Consider the following 16329-nt stretch of genomic DNA (forward strand, 5'->3'; position numbering starts at 1 on the left):
ACCCGAGGGCACATCTCAGCGGGACTGTCCCATCAGGCCGAGCCCCCGCCACTTTTCCTCCAGCGGCCCGCAGACAGAGGGTCCCCTGGAAAGCAAACTCGCGCCTTAGACGCGGAGGGAGGGGGACGCGGTGTCCCGCCCTGTGTCCCCCTCCCTCCTGCTTTCGGGAGAGGAAGGTTCCGTCTTGGGAAAGGAGCTCCGCGTGCCGCCGGCCGCTCTGGGTCCCCGCATCCCTTCTGCTTCTGCCGCCCTTTGCGCCTCCCAGCTATGTCCCTGCGCTCTTCCGCCTCTTCCTCAGGCGGCGGGGACGCAGGAGGCGGGTTCTCTCAGTGGCGCCGTCCACAGGGACAATGCAGGCATATCAGGGTGACCGGAGCCTGGGGTGCCCCTGCGGCCCTCGTGCAGCTCTGCCCAGCCGCTCAGCATCGGAGGCCTCTGCATCGCCATCAAGGGACCCAGCGACCGAGCCAGTGCCACCCCCTCGTCAGGGTTACCCCGGGGCTTCGGGGTAAAAGGCAGAAGCTGCGTCCACTACATCCTGGACCACGAGGAGTGTTCACAGGACTGATGGTCCGTTCGTGAGGACATTGTAGGTACAAGAACCTGTGATGGCGCTAACTGGGTCATTACTGACTGTGTCTTAGTTTTGGGGTGGACAGGTCGAGACCTGAATTGGAAGTACTGTAGTTTATTCAAATAGTCTATTTTATTCAGAATTTTAACATATTCTAGTCTAACTTGTTCAGATCTTACGCTGAATTTCTAGCTCCTGAGTCTCCATTGGACACTAGGACTGCTGTTAGGCTGAGCTTTGAAACTGACTCTGGGAAATCTCATCCTTTCCTCCCAAACTCAGCCAGAGAGAGGAATCCTGGCTACAGACTCCAGCCTCTGTGGAGACCAGGAGTCCCTGATTCACCTCCACCCGGGCCGTGGAGGAGTTTGCAGATCTGAGTGTCAAGGCTAGAGTATTTGGAATATACTTTGTTTGGTTAGATATGAGTTGCAAACCATATAAAACCGAATTAAAGTTTTAACATTTGGCCTTTAGACATGGAAAACACAATGTAACAAATGAACCTAATTGGATGTTATAGAACAACCAAATGGATTAGAACTATTCCACGAGACTTTAAAACAATAATTTATCTATACCCCAGGACAGTAAAAAAACCAAAAGCTACTTTTCTCAATTGTGTTGCTGCTATCATCTTTATTCGTGTGTCTGTATAATGTGGGAAAAGCAAACGTTGTGGGATATTCTAATTCTACTGCTCCCTGTGTCCTTAACGCACAATGCTTGGTGTTAGAGGAGGAGATTTAGATGAAAAACAAACGTTCAGTAAAAGCCCTGTGGTTCTCAATTCGAATTGGCAGTGTTTGCGAATCTATTTGAAGCAACTGGTATGAATTAAAGGTCCTCCTGGAAGAAAATAGGACCTCAGAATCAGAACACGCCACGCCTATCCCCCCAGACCTTATGTCCGTTAGAATCGCCCCAAAGAGAGAGACCCAGACCTGAGAAATCAACTTAGCCACTCAAAGCACCCAACCTTCCTACATAGAACATTGGTTTCTCGTTCAGGAAAACTTAGGCATGTTGACATGCAAATCACACAGCAGACATGTGTTCCAAGGTGACAGAAGAGAAGAACAGAAATAGTCAAAAATTTCAGCTCATGAAAGGATTTCTCTCCAGATCAATCACACATAGGAAAACTCTAAAATGACATACAATGAATCTGAGTTAAACATGCCCAACAAAGCATTTGTACACACGAACAAAACAAAACCACATAAGAAATACACAACTCAAAAGAGAAGTGGACAAGAAACAGAAAATGAGAAATTAGACTTGGCAGAAATTAGGGGAAAATGGGAGGAAAAGAAAATTCTCTGAAAAATAGGCTAAATGACAAGGTTCATAAGGGCAACATATTTGTCTAAAAATACTATAAGGGACACAGAATAAAGAAATGGAAGCATCAAACAGAAGAGAAATGAAGAAAAGATGCTGCAAAAGGATCAGAGAGAAAGTCTAGATCCCGGGGAGAAACAGAACTGGGGTGGTCAACACTAAGACCTCGCCTCCTGGAACCGACAGATTTAAAGTAAAGGAAACAACTTCCTGCGAAGCTCCAGACCCCTCTCTGCTCCTCAAAGAAGCCAATTCACATACAATAGAGAAAAAATCAATCTACGTCTACACCTCAACAGAACAACAATGCGGGACAATACCCTATAAAAACTCAGTGACAGTCATCGTGGGCAAGTACTTCATAGTCACCCAGCTGTCCCTGTGTCAAGGCAGCAGAAAAGAGTGTGGCACACACAACGCTCAGGGAGTCCTGCTTCCATCTTGAGGAGTTTTTTCAGGATGAACTCCACCCAACAAGAGAGGACTGAGGAAATTGGGACTTTTGAACAGCTGGTCATCATTGAATGTATTTAACTGTAGATCTAAAGCAGAAATCTGGAAGGGGCCAAGGGGAGAAAAACAGTGTGTCAATGGTATTCCTTTAACTGGGTTGAAATAATTCTATGAGAAGTGGCCAGGAAGGATGGAAGAAAAGAGAAAAACAGAACAAATGTCCTGGATGGTAACAGTGGTAAAAGTTTGCAGTTGAAAGATGCCATTTCAAACTCGTAAAGCAATTATTAGAAGTTTGACAAGTTAGTAAGGGACTAAGATATCAAAAACACTTAGTGAAATATACAGCACTAGCTACGCACTTCTTAAATATCAAATGAAACACACACACAGAAACATGGAAACAGAAAATAGTAAATACCATCTACTACAGGTGGGTAATACAGCCTAAAACGTATGGGAGACTGTAGGACGTAACTATGAAGAAGAGAGAGAAGAATGTTTATCTTAATTTAAGTTTATATCCACCCAGTCAGTCACGATGATGCTGATTATAACACTGAATTTAAAAAATTCATGAGTCCACAGTGACAGTCAAAACAAAACTTTTAATAGCATACAAGGGGAAGGAATGTTCTTTTTCATGGCACAATGCCAACAAATACAAGGCTATAGGTATGAACGGATTAGAAAATTTCCAATGTATAAATGCAAATATGCTAATCGACATACATCAGGGATCATTAAGGATGGCAAAATATTTAGAGAAAGATCTTTAGAAAAGAGGATGTTCACACACTCTCAAAGTACCACTCACCAAATTACTTACTCATTATAGAAAGGAAAAAATGTGCCCTTACAATGAACAGATCTCGTAGGCCCCTCCGTAACAACGTGACCCATGCTAGTACGGCAGTCACAGTGGTGGACACACCGGACATTCTTGGTCTCCAGGTGGGCTCCACTAGGAAGCACCCAGCACTAACTACGTAGGGGTCTTGGCAAGAGGGTCGGCCTGAGTTAGTCATGAGGAAGTGGTCAGACCAGTACACAATGTAGACCATTGAACCAGACAACTGTCCTGACCTCTACAAACAAGGCAATGTCACTGCCACCAAAAACAACAAATGGTGAGGAGAGGTTTTTGGATCCAAAGGACTAAAGAAATCTTTTTAGTCGTTTAGAACCCCAAAAGTCTCTTCTCCTTTTTGTTATCTTACTTGTGGTGACGTTGCCTTGTTTGTAGAGGTGAGGCCAGTTGTCTTGTGCAGTGGTCTAGATTCTGCACTTGTCTCAGGACTACCTCATGACTGAATTCAGGCTAAACGTTGTCACCATAGCACTGCATAGTTAGTGCTGTCTGTTCCTCGCACAGCCCAGCGGGTGGCACAGAACGCCGGGTCTGTCATGTTGTCTTTTGCCAGTTGCTCCTGATTCTGCTGATGTGCAGGACGGGAACTGAGAGCAGCAAGGGTTAAGGTCTCTCATAACCGTGTGTGGGTCTAGGCGGTGGTCTCCTCAGTGACTTAGCGCAGTTGGAGGCCGAAGGGCTGGCATTTTTCCCATCAAAGCAGGCTTTGCAGTAAAAACCTTGGAGAGTGCTTTGTGGTTGTGATGTTGATCTTCAGCATAGGATCCCTTCACTGTTCTGTTTGGGTTTTAAATTGATTTGCTGTTTCAGATTTTTTTCATCAAGTGAAAATGGTACTTTTTGTGATGCGGATTCTTTCAAATCAGTAATATCTTTCCTTAGTTCCAGAGATCTTGGTATCTGAGAGACAGAAAGAGAAAATAAAAATGAAATGTGAGTCTTTGCAGGTCCCAATGACAGCTGAGCCTGGAGGGATGGCTATGTGGTGACAGAGGCCAGCAGGAAGCTGAGCTCCTGTTGAGGGGAGGAGCTGAAGGAGGAGCACAGGCCGCTGAAGGGGAAAGTGAGAGCCACAAGGTAGAAGAAACACCTCCCTGCACTTCCATCCAGGCTGTGGTGCAGCATCGAGGGACACCCTGTCCTCACCCCACCAGGAGCCTGGTGACATCCCAGCTCAGAGCGGCTGCAGAGCCTTAGCCAGAGCCCTACCAGCCTTTCCTCAGCAGCCACTTCACTCCTGAAGCCCCTCAGTCTGGAGCAAAGTGATGGCTTTCCCACCCCTCCCAGGGAGGGATGTGCTTAGCATCCACCCCCCACATTCAGAAACAGACTGCTGTCGGAAGGAGAGGACCCTGGGCAGAGAAGCACACCCTCTTTAACTCCACGTCCCAGTGCTCTGAGGAGGAGGGGCACAACGCTTGAACTGGAACCCAGGCCTCAGGCCCTTTCCATAACTTGTGGAAGGTGAGAGGAAGGGCTCCGATCTGGAGGTGTCCACAGACCACAGACACTGTTGCATCACTTTGGCTCAACGGGAAAAAAGGGTTTACAGAGAAATTCTTCTCCAAAGAGACTGAGGAAAGAACCAAAAAAGGAGAAACTCAAAATGGAATTAACAAAAAGAGAGCAGGGACGGTAACCATGGCCCCATGCATTTTCCTTCATTCTTTAGCGTTGATTCCACACAGGATGCACCTTAGGGCATTTCTAGGAATATTCTCAACATCTAGACCAAAAACTCCGAAGGGGAAGCATGAGGCACCTGGTTTGACTATGTTCTCTCCCACCCCACCCCTTTATTCCCCACAAAGCACTGCATAGGGCAAGATTCTCCTTTAGTCTTTTATGCCAGTGGAGACAATGGCATAAGAAGCATAAACATGCAATCTTTTCCTGACTTTCAGCTGTTACTTACTATTACGTTCTCTTTAAGGGAATGAGCATAAAGATTCTCTTTGGGGCTTTTACTTAACGACAAAAATTGATCAATACTAAAATTCTCAAACCGTAGTGCTGAACGCATGGGACTTGAAATCAATTGGATGGAATAGGAACTTCTAGTTTTATATGAAAAATATTAAAGAAAATACTAAATTTTATTGTGTGTAATAAGGGAGGTATTGTTTTCTGTGCACTGGGTTTCAATGAAATGCTCGTTTCCTGTTTTATCTTGTCTTCAGAAAAGTTGGAGAAACTCTCCTCAAAGAAGGGAGGTCAGAAGTCTAATCCATTCATCTACCTCTTTTATCTTCTCACTTTTTTCCACGTTGTACAAAGAGTTCTGTTAAGAGAGGCATACAAATCCCCTCAATGGCTGATGGATATTCAGGCTTTTTAATGAAGCAGCCACACATTCTGGGCATTTCTATTCTGAACCTGAGATCATCGTAGAGGAATGGTCCTTGTCACATCTAGCTGCATGTTAGAATCCCTGGGGAGCTTTTGAAATCTACTGAAGCCCAAACCCCACTCCTGACAATTTAAATGAGAATCGCCAGCTGGGAGGTCAAGGCACTGATCTTCATTAAATTTTCACCAGGTGCTTATTACAGGGCAGTGTTAATGCCAGCTCCAATGAGGCCCTGAGGTGAGGATGCTGAGTCCCTGGAAGCCCCATGCACATTAGCACAGGCCTGCACATGTGGGCCAAGGAGAAAGCTGGCTCCAGGCCAGTCCAGCACTCCCACCTGTGACCCAGGTTCTCATTTGGTTTTTGTCATCTGGGCTCTTTGTCCTCAGTTTTAACACTTCTTCTTCTTCTTCACATGGAGAAGTCCACGGTTAAGGGTTGTCCTAGGTCAGATTCCCAAAGCGACTCAGGAGCAAGATCCATGTGTGAGTGATTCATTGAGAAGAAAGAGGCAGTGGAGTTGGGGAAGCTGGGAAGGGAAGGCAAAGAAATGAAGAAAGTGTGTGATTTCCGGCAAAGTGCCTTGTGTTCAGCGGCATCAATGATGCTCTTGTGATGAGGAGGACCATGGGCTCAGGCTTCCCCGTGGCTAAGATGAAAGCAGGGAGGGAATATCAGGACAGCAGCGGCAGGAACACAGCAGAGTTCAGAGAGCAAACGAGATGGAGCTGGAAGGGCCTGGCAGGGTGGCAGCCCCCATGGAAAACAGAGGGAAGGCCAGACAGAGGTCGCATCAGCTGTTGGAGTGAACAAATGAGGAAGAGAAGACACAGCGGGAGATTGAGCTAGAATCTTAGCTAGAGAGCCATGAGGCATAAGTGCATCTAAGAGCCACCGATGTGATTACCTCAGTACCCTCAGCTGAAGGCTGGGGAAATTGCATGTTATCCTCCACTTGTTGAAGAGCAGTTTTCTTTTGATAATCTTCTGTTTCTGGGCACTTAAGGCAGCTGAGCCCTCAAGAGCATCACCCTCCAGCTTGGGAGGTTTCTTTCCTCTGAGGGAAGCATCGAAACCCAGTCCTGAAAAATAAAACCACAGCCAACAGGATCCATTGTTATTCGTGATCGTACTGGGACTTAATCCTCCACCCAGGAGGGACATCAAATAAGCAGAGTGGCCAGAACAAGAAAGGCCACTGAAAGTCCATGGGTGAGGTGAGGCCCATGGCGACACTTTCATATTTTCTCTTTCTTTGATCTTACTCACACTACCCAGTAGTGATGAGATTGCCAGGAGGTGTGGGAGAGGCCCATCACCTCCCCGCTCCCACCCTCTGACGACTAACAATGGACCAGAGCTTCATATTCCACTTTTCTCTCTCACCTTGGAAGAGCGGCCACTGATTTCTGAAGGGACCGTGGGCTCTAAAGCTCCAGGTGGTGGAGCAAAGGCCAAGCCTGGCTTTGCCGTCACCACAGTCCAACTGGTCCAGCTGCAGCAGCAGATAACTGGTCACCTGGGTGCCTGGCTGCAGCTGTGTCTGTGAAGCTTGCAGCTCTGGCCTTTGGAAACTCCAGTTTGTCCTCAAAGGCCCTCGGTGACCGGCCTCCAGGGTGGGAGCTGAAAGGAGAAGAGGGCTCAGTGGGACCAATCCCAGGTTTCCTTTCCTCAGCCCTGGGAGCCCACCCATTTCTAATGTCCACGCCTGTCAGTGAGACCACCCAGCGACCCACAGAAAAAAGGCAGACCTCATGTACATGAAGGAGCTGTCAGCTTCACGTGTGTCCCTGGGGATGCTGAGATGGCAGGTGACAGGATGCAGTGTCCCAGAAGTGAGAAACCCACTGAGTCCAGAGGACTTTGGATGGAAGGATGAAGTCATGCCTGTGAATCTGTTCTCATTAACTTAGTCCTATAGCTTAGAGAGAAGGTTCTAGAGAGGCCTTAGGACATGGGGGAGAAAGCGATGTTGATGTGTACCCACAGTAGAAAAGAACAGGGAGAGAAGTACGGCCACAAGTCTTCAGGGCCGGTAGAAGACACAGTTGGGAAACCGTAGAACAGGGACCGAGTTATCCGAAGTTTTGTACAGTTCTGCGGCCTTTTGAGCAGCTTTGTCTGTAATTTTTGACTGCCCTCCACCCACCCACACATGTAAATATCTATAGCCACGCAGGGCACCGGCAGCTACAGGACATGTAGTAGAGGTCTGAGTCCCTGATTGGAAACTTAGGGACAGAGAAGAGCTACAGAGTCAGACTTTGTGGTTCTTCACAGGGAGGTAAGAGAGCGCTCAATCCTGTGTCCCACACCCCTCGGTGGGGGCTGGGCAGTTCTCCCTAATAAACGTGTATATTTTGACTGTGAAATGAACACATACTCTCAGAAAGGGGGCTAACAAAGACTTCAAATAGCCTCAGGCCAGTCCAGGTCAGACTCAGGCGGGCTCCTGGCCCGCAGGGCCTGCTATGCACTGCGTGGGCTCCCCTCTCTCCTGCCCTCTAGCCATCCTCATTCTCACCAAGGGTTCACTGTTCCATAGAAATGTCTCTGTGTGTCTGTTGCCATTTCGTCTTCCAGATCACAGACTCTCCTGACTCCTGTCCGTGCTCCATCCAGCCTCCCTCAAGGTGCGTTCCCTGGTTCCATCCTCTCTCACCAGCAAATGTCTCACCCGCCTTCTTACCCCAGATCCTGCCCCATCCTGTGCCTGCTCTGCTGGGGGAACTTCCTCTCCCCTCTCTGCTACACACTCTCAACTCTGCACCTCCTTTGCACTCCCTCCTTCTGTCTTCTGGCCCCTCTTTCTTCTACAGCATCGCTTCCCACACCTCCCTTAGATAAATCCTCTGGAATCAGCCTGCCCTCCAGCCCCCACCCCAGCCCTGCACCACATGCCTCTTCTGGCTCCCAGGTCTTTTTCCACAAGGACTTCTCTCGGGCTGTACCCTGTACTGCCTGTAGCCCCTCTGCTGCCATACACAGTGTTTACACGTTGTCATCAGCGAACCCCAACACAGGACGGGTCCGTGTAGAATTTAGGTGATCTCTTCACTTATCTCAGCCCATCTGCATGGGGCAATTTGTCCTTTCCTGCTGCATTTTGAACGATGGCCTGGCAAGGCCGTGCCCCATCACACACATCTCACTTCTGACGTGTGTCTGAGCATTTCTCATCCTCCTCATGGGGACCAAGACCTGGCTGTCAGGGTAACCGAGACAGAGCTGTGCAGCTTTACAACGGCGGCAGGACAACTCTAAGTGAGAGCAGAAAAGCCCCGAGGGCAGGGGCTGGTGAGACAGATCTCTCAGCCCCGGCTGATTTTCCAGGGAGAGAGCTCCTCATGGAGCTGCAGCTCCCCTGGGAGGGCCTGGGTGAGCCGCTGGCTCTGCTCACAGGACGGAGTGCTCGGAGAGGGTAGGAGCTGGCAGATCGGCATGAGTGGAAACAGGAGTTCTTTGGATGAGTCTCCCAACTTTTCTGTTTAGGTTTAAAATTGTTTGACATAGTTTGGAACAAAGCACAAGGAAGAGGGTGAGCACCATCCCCGCTTAGTCCCTGATGTTCCGACTGCTGAGAGCAGGAGACAGAGCCTGAGCTGGGGAGTCAGGCCAAACGGGGGCCACAGTCCCACTCTGCACTGACCGGGGGTCTGGGGCTAGCAAAGTGACCTTGCTGAGCCTCAGTGCCCTCGGCTCCAACATGAGATACCTCACCTATTGAGAGTGGCCCTGTGAGGACCGAATGGGTTATAGTGTCCACGGAGCTCACTTGCTGAGGGGCGTGGCACACAACAGACACAAAAGACCTGTGTGACATTTTCAGTCATGAATTGTGATCCTCAGAAAGCCTTCGATTCTCTGCACCTCGGGAAGAAGGGGAAACAGGAAAGAGGATGGTCCAGTGTGAAAAGGCCCTTACTGACCCGAAAAGGTTGAAGGACAAGTTGTTCATGGTCGATTTCACTATAAAATAGTCCGAGAGAGTCAGGAACACCACAGAGTTTCTGGCTCTTCCTACAAGATGATTTCATGAGTAAAGGCTCCTAACAATCCAACCACCTCGCCCAGAAGAGAAGTCCGGAATATCGCCTCCGGGAGAGGAGATGAAAACTGTGTTTGAATCTCCCTGCTTGAGGAAATGGCGGCCCCAGTGGGATCTTGCTCACCAGGGAGGACTTTTCTGGAGATAATGGATAGGGAAGCTTGTGTGCTTTGCTCATAAATTAGGCCAATACCCCCATCAGGTACACAGGCTGTTGATAGTTTACATGAGATGATACCGCCAAGACTAGACACGTTATTGAAACTACAACCTCCACACGGAAGAAATCAATGGTGTTGCACAAAGGATGAAACCCATGGCCATTGGTGGAGGATGAAAAATCAGAATGAGAGCTTTGGCTTCATTGAAAACACAGAAACAGGCAGGATTTGGTGTTCAGGATCTCGTATCCAAATGCTTCAGAAGCGGGCTGGCACCCCAGGGGAAAAACTTTGAGCTTGGGAACCATGTAATACATGTTGCAAATATTGAGCAGACTGCAAACCTGTGTGGAAAGCCAGAGAGTTTGTACAAAACTACTCAGGAAATACAAGTAGCAACATCATTCCATGAGTATGAGAATTCTTAGGATGGAAAAGAGATGTTTTTCACAAATTCCTCCAGGTAACAAAATGATGGCTGAGACTTTTCCATTATCCCTCTATTTCCCCTCTTGAACCTGACTTGATAGGAACAGTCTGCAGTTGTGAGAAATGCCAGGTGACAGGAGTTGAGACTAGAAGAAGAAAATTATCCGACCACAGGATGCTTCTTAAAATTAACTTCAGGAGCACAACTCAAACTAGAAGGAGTCTACAGAACCCATTGGCAGGGATGCACCTCTCAGCCAATGCAGGGTGCTGGATTCAAAGAACATAGACATTACCAGAAAACCGCAAGGAATTTGTGCCATTTACAGTGGGAGTACTCACCATCTGCATCCAGGGTTTGGAAGATTTCGTGTCTGTCAAATGACAATGAAGAATCACTGTAAGGTCTGTAGGAGGAGGACAGGTCATGTTCAATGGAACAAAAAACAAAATATTTATTCACGGCGTCCTTGGGGAATCCATTATCTTTCATATAAAGCAGATTGCTGCTGAGGGTGTTGGGGTACAGATGAGTGAAGATAAAAAAAAGGCATTAGGAAAGACAAAAACCAAGGGACGGTTTGGATGGGAAGGATGAGAGTGGGATCACCTAAAACAGAATTAAGGCACCCATGAAGAGAGAAAAAGGAAACTTGCCCTGTCTAGGAAGAGAGTGTGGTTGGAAAGTGAACAGGAGAGAGAGGGAGACCATTAGAGAGAAAAAGAGAAAGAGGGAAAGACAAGTGGAACAAGGACCCAGCAGAGATAGCTTAGAGGATGGAGGAAAAGAAAAGATTATGAGAAAGAGGGAAAAAATGTGATGAGAAAGAGGATTGAGTATACCAGGAGACGAGAGACATGAAAAACGTAAACTCAGAAAAGAAGAAGGGTGGCATGAATAGTATTGCATAAAGTGGGCAGGACATAAACCAAGCAGCCAAGGGTAAACCGACTCTGGCATGAGGGTAAACGCAGAGAAAGCTGGGCTTTCGGATGTATTTTAGTACCAATTGGGGCATGATGCGGACGTTGGTCACGACATGGGACACTTGGTGGTTGTCTGCATGGGGAAACGGGGATAGTGAGCACTTCCTGATGTTCGCATATCTGAGATCATCACATTTCCCCTTCAAATGAAGTCCCTTCTTGTTTCATTGTATAATCCCCATGGTGGTCTCCATTCTATGCTTCTTTCTCTGACTGTTTACAGAACAGGTACATTCTTCTCATCTCACTGCATTTTTGTTGTTTAATGCGGTTAATCATCCCTTTAGTTTTTGCACTGCTAGTTTGCTTCCTTCGAGAGACCATCATTAATGTGTAGCAGTTAGATATGTGTCTCACCCTGATTTTTGTTGCAGGAGAGAATAGACCTTTTCTCTATGTGCATGATTTCCTAAGGGTGTTGCGTTCTCTTGTGTCAGACTTACAGGTCCATAGAGACGAGTGACATTGAAGTTAACAGAGCCTTTTCCTTGTTGGTTGAGTGAATTAAATCATTACAACCTCCACGTTTCCTTCTCCTGCCTCTGGCACTTGTGACTTTGTTCCCCTCACTTACTGTTCTTTCTGAGACCATCTCCACATTTTCCCCACCCATTACCGGCACCAGATTATTCATTGTCACCTGTGAGTGAGTGTGCCTTGTGTCTTTTCATCTTCCTTGTCTTCGTTATTCCCTGCAAATAAATTCAGAAATGTCCAATTAGCTCTTTCCCACTTTAACCTCTATGAACGCAGTGACCTCAACAGCCATGGAGACATAAATATCTATGCAGGAGTCCGTATGGTCTTGAAGTCCTAGCGCATTGTCTTGAAAGCATTGCCCCAGCATGGATTTCTGATTCATCAGGCGGTGTGTCTGTGATCCGCTGGATCACCATCATTGCAGACTCTGCCTGAAATTGGGCAAAAGTTTAAGCTGTCTTTTGTTCCTCATATCACTGGGTACTTGTCCAGCTTCCATCTTGAATTCTGCGACTGCGTGCTCCATTCTGCCACAAATCCTGCCAAAGGCACAGGCCCTAGATCCCTTCCCAGCTCTCACAGAGACCTCGTCCTTTCTCTAAGGAGACAAGAAAGAACCCAAGCCAACACCCCTCATCTGGGGACTTTAAGGGCCCTCCAAGTTGGCTTCTGTGTGTTGTGGAGGGAAATTCTCTCTACGGAAAGGTCTCCAGTCTAAACTCTCTACCACCAAGTTCTACCACATCCAGTACCTTGCCCAACCCCACAGAGCGAGGGGCTTGCTTTGTTCGGAAGTGCATTCATAGACATTCCTACGTTTGAGGACTACAGCTACCGTGAACAGATTATTGGATCCATTTTACTGCTGAGGAGATTGATACGGATGAAGTAAAAATCAATCTCTCACCCAGTGTTAGTACCGTCAGCTCTCAGGCTGGAGCCTGGGAATGGCCACCCTTAGTCCAAGGCTCTTTTCACTCAAACAAGCTGCCTCCTGTCACGTCCTCTTTTGTGTCCTCTGACAGTAGGTAGGTGTGGCCTCCTGCCCTAAAGGTCACAGTCCATCAGGAAGGAAGCCGACACTTGCACCACTATGACCTCCACCCTGGGCATATCTGCTCTCTGCGCCCACCTAGCCAGTCCTGGTCCTACCACGGTCCCAAGTGCAACACGCAAACTGGGACAGCTTGTCAAAACATTACGAGGGGAGGTGTGGAGGGTCTTGTGAGCCAGGCACCTTGGAGAATTTCAGTGCAGTGAGGGCCTGTGGCCACCTTACCTGGGCTGAGTATGTGGGCAAGGTGCTTGGCCAGCCTATATCCCTCAGCCAGTTGCTGGCGGAAGGCCTGCCCTTGGTGGTCGTCAGAGCCGTTGTGTGTCAGCAGGTCATTGAGGTGCTGACTCAGCAGGGCCCACACTTCTCGCCCTTCCTGTAACTTGTGCCGCAGATAGGCCAGTTGCTGCTCCTGCTCTTGAATTAGGAGACTGGATTCCCTAAGGTGGGACAGAAGAGAAGACTTGAGAGTCCAAAGGGATGAGTGACAGATTCTAAAGATTTTCAAGATTTCTGTGAGAACTGCCCCCAAGGAGTCCTCAGAGAATTCTGGCCGATGTGTGGCGACTTGCCTGTGGCAAAGAGAAAGAGGAAGGTAAAGCACAGGTTTCCTCTGTATCAGAGAGAGCTCCTGTCAGATTCCTGGACATCCTACTCATTGTTTCTGCTGTCAACAAAACCAGGTGTCTTCCTAAACCTGTTTTAAAAACGTGTCTCTTCAGTTAACCCCTTCAGCCATGCCCGCTTCTATGTTGAAATACACATGGTGCATTCTGCAGTGAATGGACACAAAGCCAGACACAGAAATGTGCACGAGCACAGCTGGGTTAGCTGGAAAGAACACGAGAATGACAGGGTCAAGGAGACAGAATTCTTTAGAAAGAAAACACAACAAGCCCTCGTGAGACAGGCGGTGATTGTGATTAAAGGGAAATGAGCGGGTGATGCCACAACACTGTCAACGTACTAAATGCCACCGAATCGTTCACCTCAATTTGTGCAAATTCGTGTTTGGTGAATTTCAGTTCAGTTCAAAAATTTATAGTTTTGAAAAAAAAAGAGTAAGTGAGCCTCTGAAGAACTGGAGACCATAATTTTCCAATTACTTTTCCCTAGTTGCTGTATAAACATTTGAACACAAGTGCCTGCCACGTACATTTCTGCCTTCTCTTGGCCCAAAGTTGCTCCCTGCCCCACTTCAGCTCTTCCCACAGCTACCCACCAGCCTACCCCCACACAGCCCTCCTTACCTGAGCTTCTCGGCTAGCGTTGACTTCTCTGCCAGCTTCCCCTCCTCAAAAGGCAGCTTGTCCCCAAGCACGGATTCAATGATGTCTTTGCACTCTCCACACTCTGAAAAAGGACAGAGAGCCCTGCCTCAGAGGAAAGCTGGCCATGCTGCTGTGGTCACTGCCTTCAAGGGAGGAAGCAGGGTCCATGCCCAGTACCAGGCTCCACACTGGGATTTCCGCATCTTATTCCTCGGCCTCCAAACTACTACACAGCATTGGGCTACTCCCCATTTTTGAGCTGAGGAAAGAGAAGCTCCAAGGCACAGAAAGTATCTAGATACATTAACTTCTATTTGACAAAGGCAGAATTCCCATCCCCTGAGACTGACCCTGAGTCGTGGGCCTTAGTCACGTTACCAAGCCTCGCAGCCTCTTAAGTGAAACACCAAGCAGGCGCGTGCAGTAGCGATTGCCTGTGTGCTTGGGAAGGCCCGGTGGACTCTACTGACTGTTGGTTCCCTTGAGCTCAGAATTTCAAGGTCAAGTACATCCAAGATAAAGACATTTATATGGATTCAACCCTGTAAAATATTATGCATTTGCCCATAAATTTCTGAAGGAAACGTGCACAGATACTAAGAAAGTTTGTGTTAAATTCAAAGCAATAGAAGGAAGAACTAACAAATAGTGTTGGCCCTGTGACAGGGACTTACAGAAATCATCCATGTGATGCATTGCAACAGCTCAAACAAGTAGGTACCATGACAGCACCGTATTAACAGAGGAGGAAACTGAGGCACAGAAAGACACACAGCTTGGATTGGAGCCCAGAAAGACTGGCCCAGAGTCCATGCTCTTCACCACTGCACCGTGTTACATTGACACCCAGGTCTTAAGTGATATCTTTCTTCTTCATCAGCTTCAAAATGTGTTTTTACAGTTACGCTGTGATTCTAAGGCAGGATGTAAATAAAACTTCGTTTGTCCTTTCCTGAAAGCTCATCTCTTCACTTTTTAAATGGCAGGCTTGGATTTTCTCTGTGTCAGCCATTTTAGTTACTCCCCCCTCAATGGCTTATTGAAAAGCAATTGTAGGAAACGACCCCAATTCAGGCTCCGAGTTGTCAAGATCCTTCTAAACACTCTGCTGTGCACATGCCCTGGTTGTCACGGTTCTTGTCGTCACTACAGCCCAGTCTCACTGAGCAGGCAATCGAGCTTCCAGTTTTGAGGCTGACTGGGGCAGGGAAGGGCCTGCCTCACACACTGGCTTGAGTTTTCCTGGGGCTAGTGGTCTCCCCCACCTACCTCACTTTGTGGCCTCAATTTGGCCACAGGTCTCATAGCCCAGACTCTCAAGGTCACCTGGACCTGTTGGTTGCCCTGCATCCCTGAGGGTTCACCAGCTGAGCGGGAGACACAGGTGGTGGGACAGAGTCTCTGGTTTCCATAGAAACAGCCCCAACCTTACCACAGGGTGTCAAACGTCTTCCTCAGACTCAGGAAGAAGAGCCCGTGCCCTGGAAGAGAGGGCTTCCCTCTCACCAGGGCATTCCCTGTCTTGATGGTGTCACTCCTGGATAGCACAGTTTCGGTGAGGAGCATATTCATCTTTAAGCTCCTATAAAGCAGCTACTATCATCTGTTTTCCCACTGTAAGTAGCACAGTGCTTTGCCCATGGGACCTCAGAGAAGCTTGACCTGAGGGAGTTCACTTGTCCCAGACATTTAGGCCAAGAGCGATGCAGGATGTGGTAAAGGACAGAGAGGATGCTGAGAGAAACAGTGCAGCCCTTTCCTGAGAGGAAGACGCAATTGTGTGGCTGCAACAGCAATCGATGTCTGGGACTCGAATTCTAAAGCCGCCCTATACCACACTGCAAATTTGAAAAAGTTGCTAAACTCTTTGTGCATCAGTCTCTCCATCCCCAGCAAAATGAGGGCAAAATACCTACCTCTGACTTTCCTGGATTGTGGTCAGAATGAAAGTTATTTTGACAAAGGGACCAGAGGCTAAAGTCTGGAGAAATTTTAGTGTCTTAGAGGGCAGACAGGGATCACTCACACATCTGGGGAGCACGGCCCTGGGAGACTTACTGTGCTTCTGCAGCTCGGTGGCCAGGGAGTAGGCAGCAGCTTCGGATACAAGGAATTCCTCCATGAGGGCTTGGAAGTCCTGCTTGCTTTGTGCCAGCTGTGAACGCAATTCCTGGTTGGACTCCTGGAGGGTCACCTCTGCCCTCGGATCGGACAAAGCGTGAGGACACACGGCCATGGTGATGTTGGCAGAAGAGGTAGAGTCAGAGACTGGGCAGAGAAACCCAAACATATAATGAGTGAAAAACA

The 16329-nt window shown here is 48.0% G+C and overlaps 1 protein-coding gene across 33 annotated transcripts in view; it reads right to left on the reverse strand.

Moving 5' to 3' along the window:
• Positions 1-2959: 2959 nt before the first annotated feature.
• Positions 2960-16329, reverse strand: part of LOC102147848 (putative neuroblastoma breakpoint family member 5) — a 114465-nt gene continuing 101095 nt past the window's right edge. For 15 of the 33 annotated variants that reach the window (XR_011438637.1, XR_011438638.1, XR_011438630.1 and 12 more), the window contains 9 exons: positions 16081-16290; positions 14002-14104; positions 12977-13191; positions 11858-11909; positions 10573-10637; positions 6979-7215; positions 6500-6674; positions 5930-6121; positions 2960-4142 (listed from right to left, as the gene is read on the reverse strand). Coding sequence is in view for 16 of the 33 variants with exons in the window: in XM_070266917.1 (XP_070123018.1) it covers positions 4121-4142; positions 6500-6674; positions 6979-7215; positions 10573-10637; positions 11858-11909; positions 12977-13191; positions 14002-14104; positions 16081-16258 (1047 nt within the window). In the remaining 17 variants the exon portion in view is untranslated. The remainder of the gene's footprint in view (positions 4143-5929; positions 6122-6499; positions 6675-6978; positions 7216-10572; positions 10638-11857; positions 11910-12976; positions 13192-14001; positions 14105-16080; positions 16291-16329) is intronic. The other 18 variants (XM_070266917.1, XM_070266909.1, XM_070266916.1 and 15 more) reach the window with 3 other exon arrangements.

The sequence above is a fragment of the Equus caballus genome, chromosome 5 (assembly GCF_041296265.1).
Source record: "Equus caballus isolate H_3958 breed thoroughbred chromosome 5, TB-T2T, whole genome shotgun sequence".
NCBI lineage: Eukaryota > Metazoa > Chordata > Mammalia > Perissodactyla > Equidae > Equus > Equus caballus.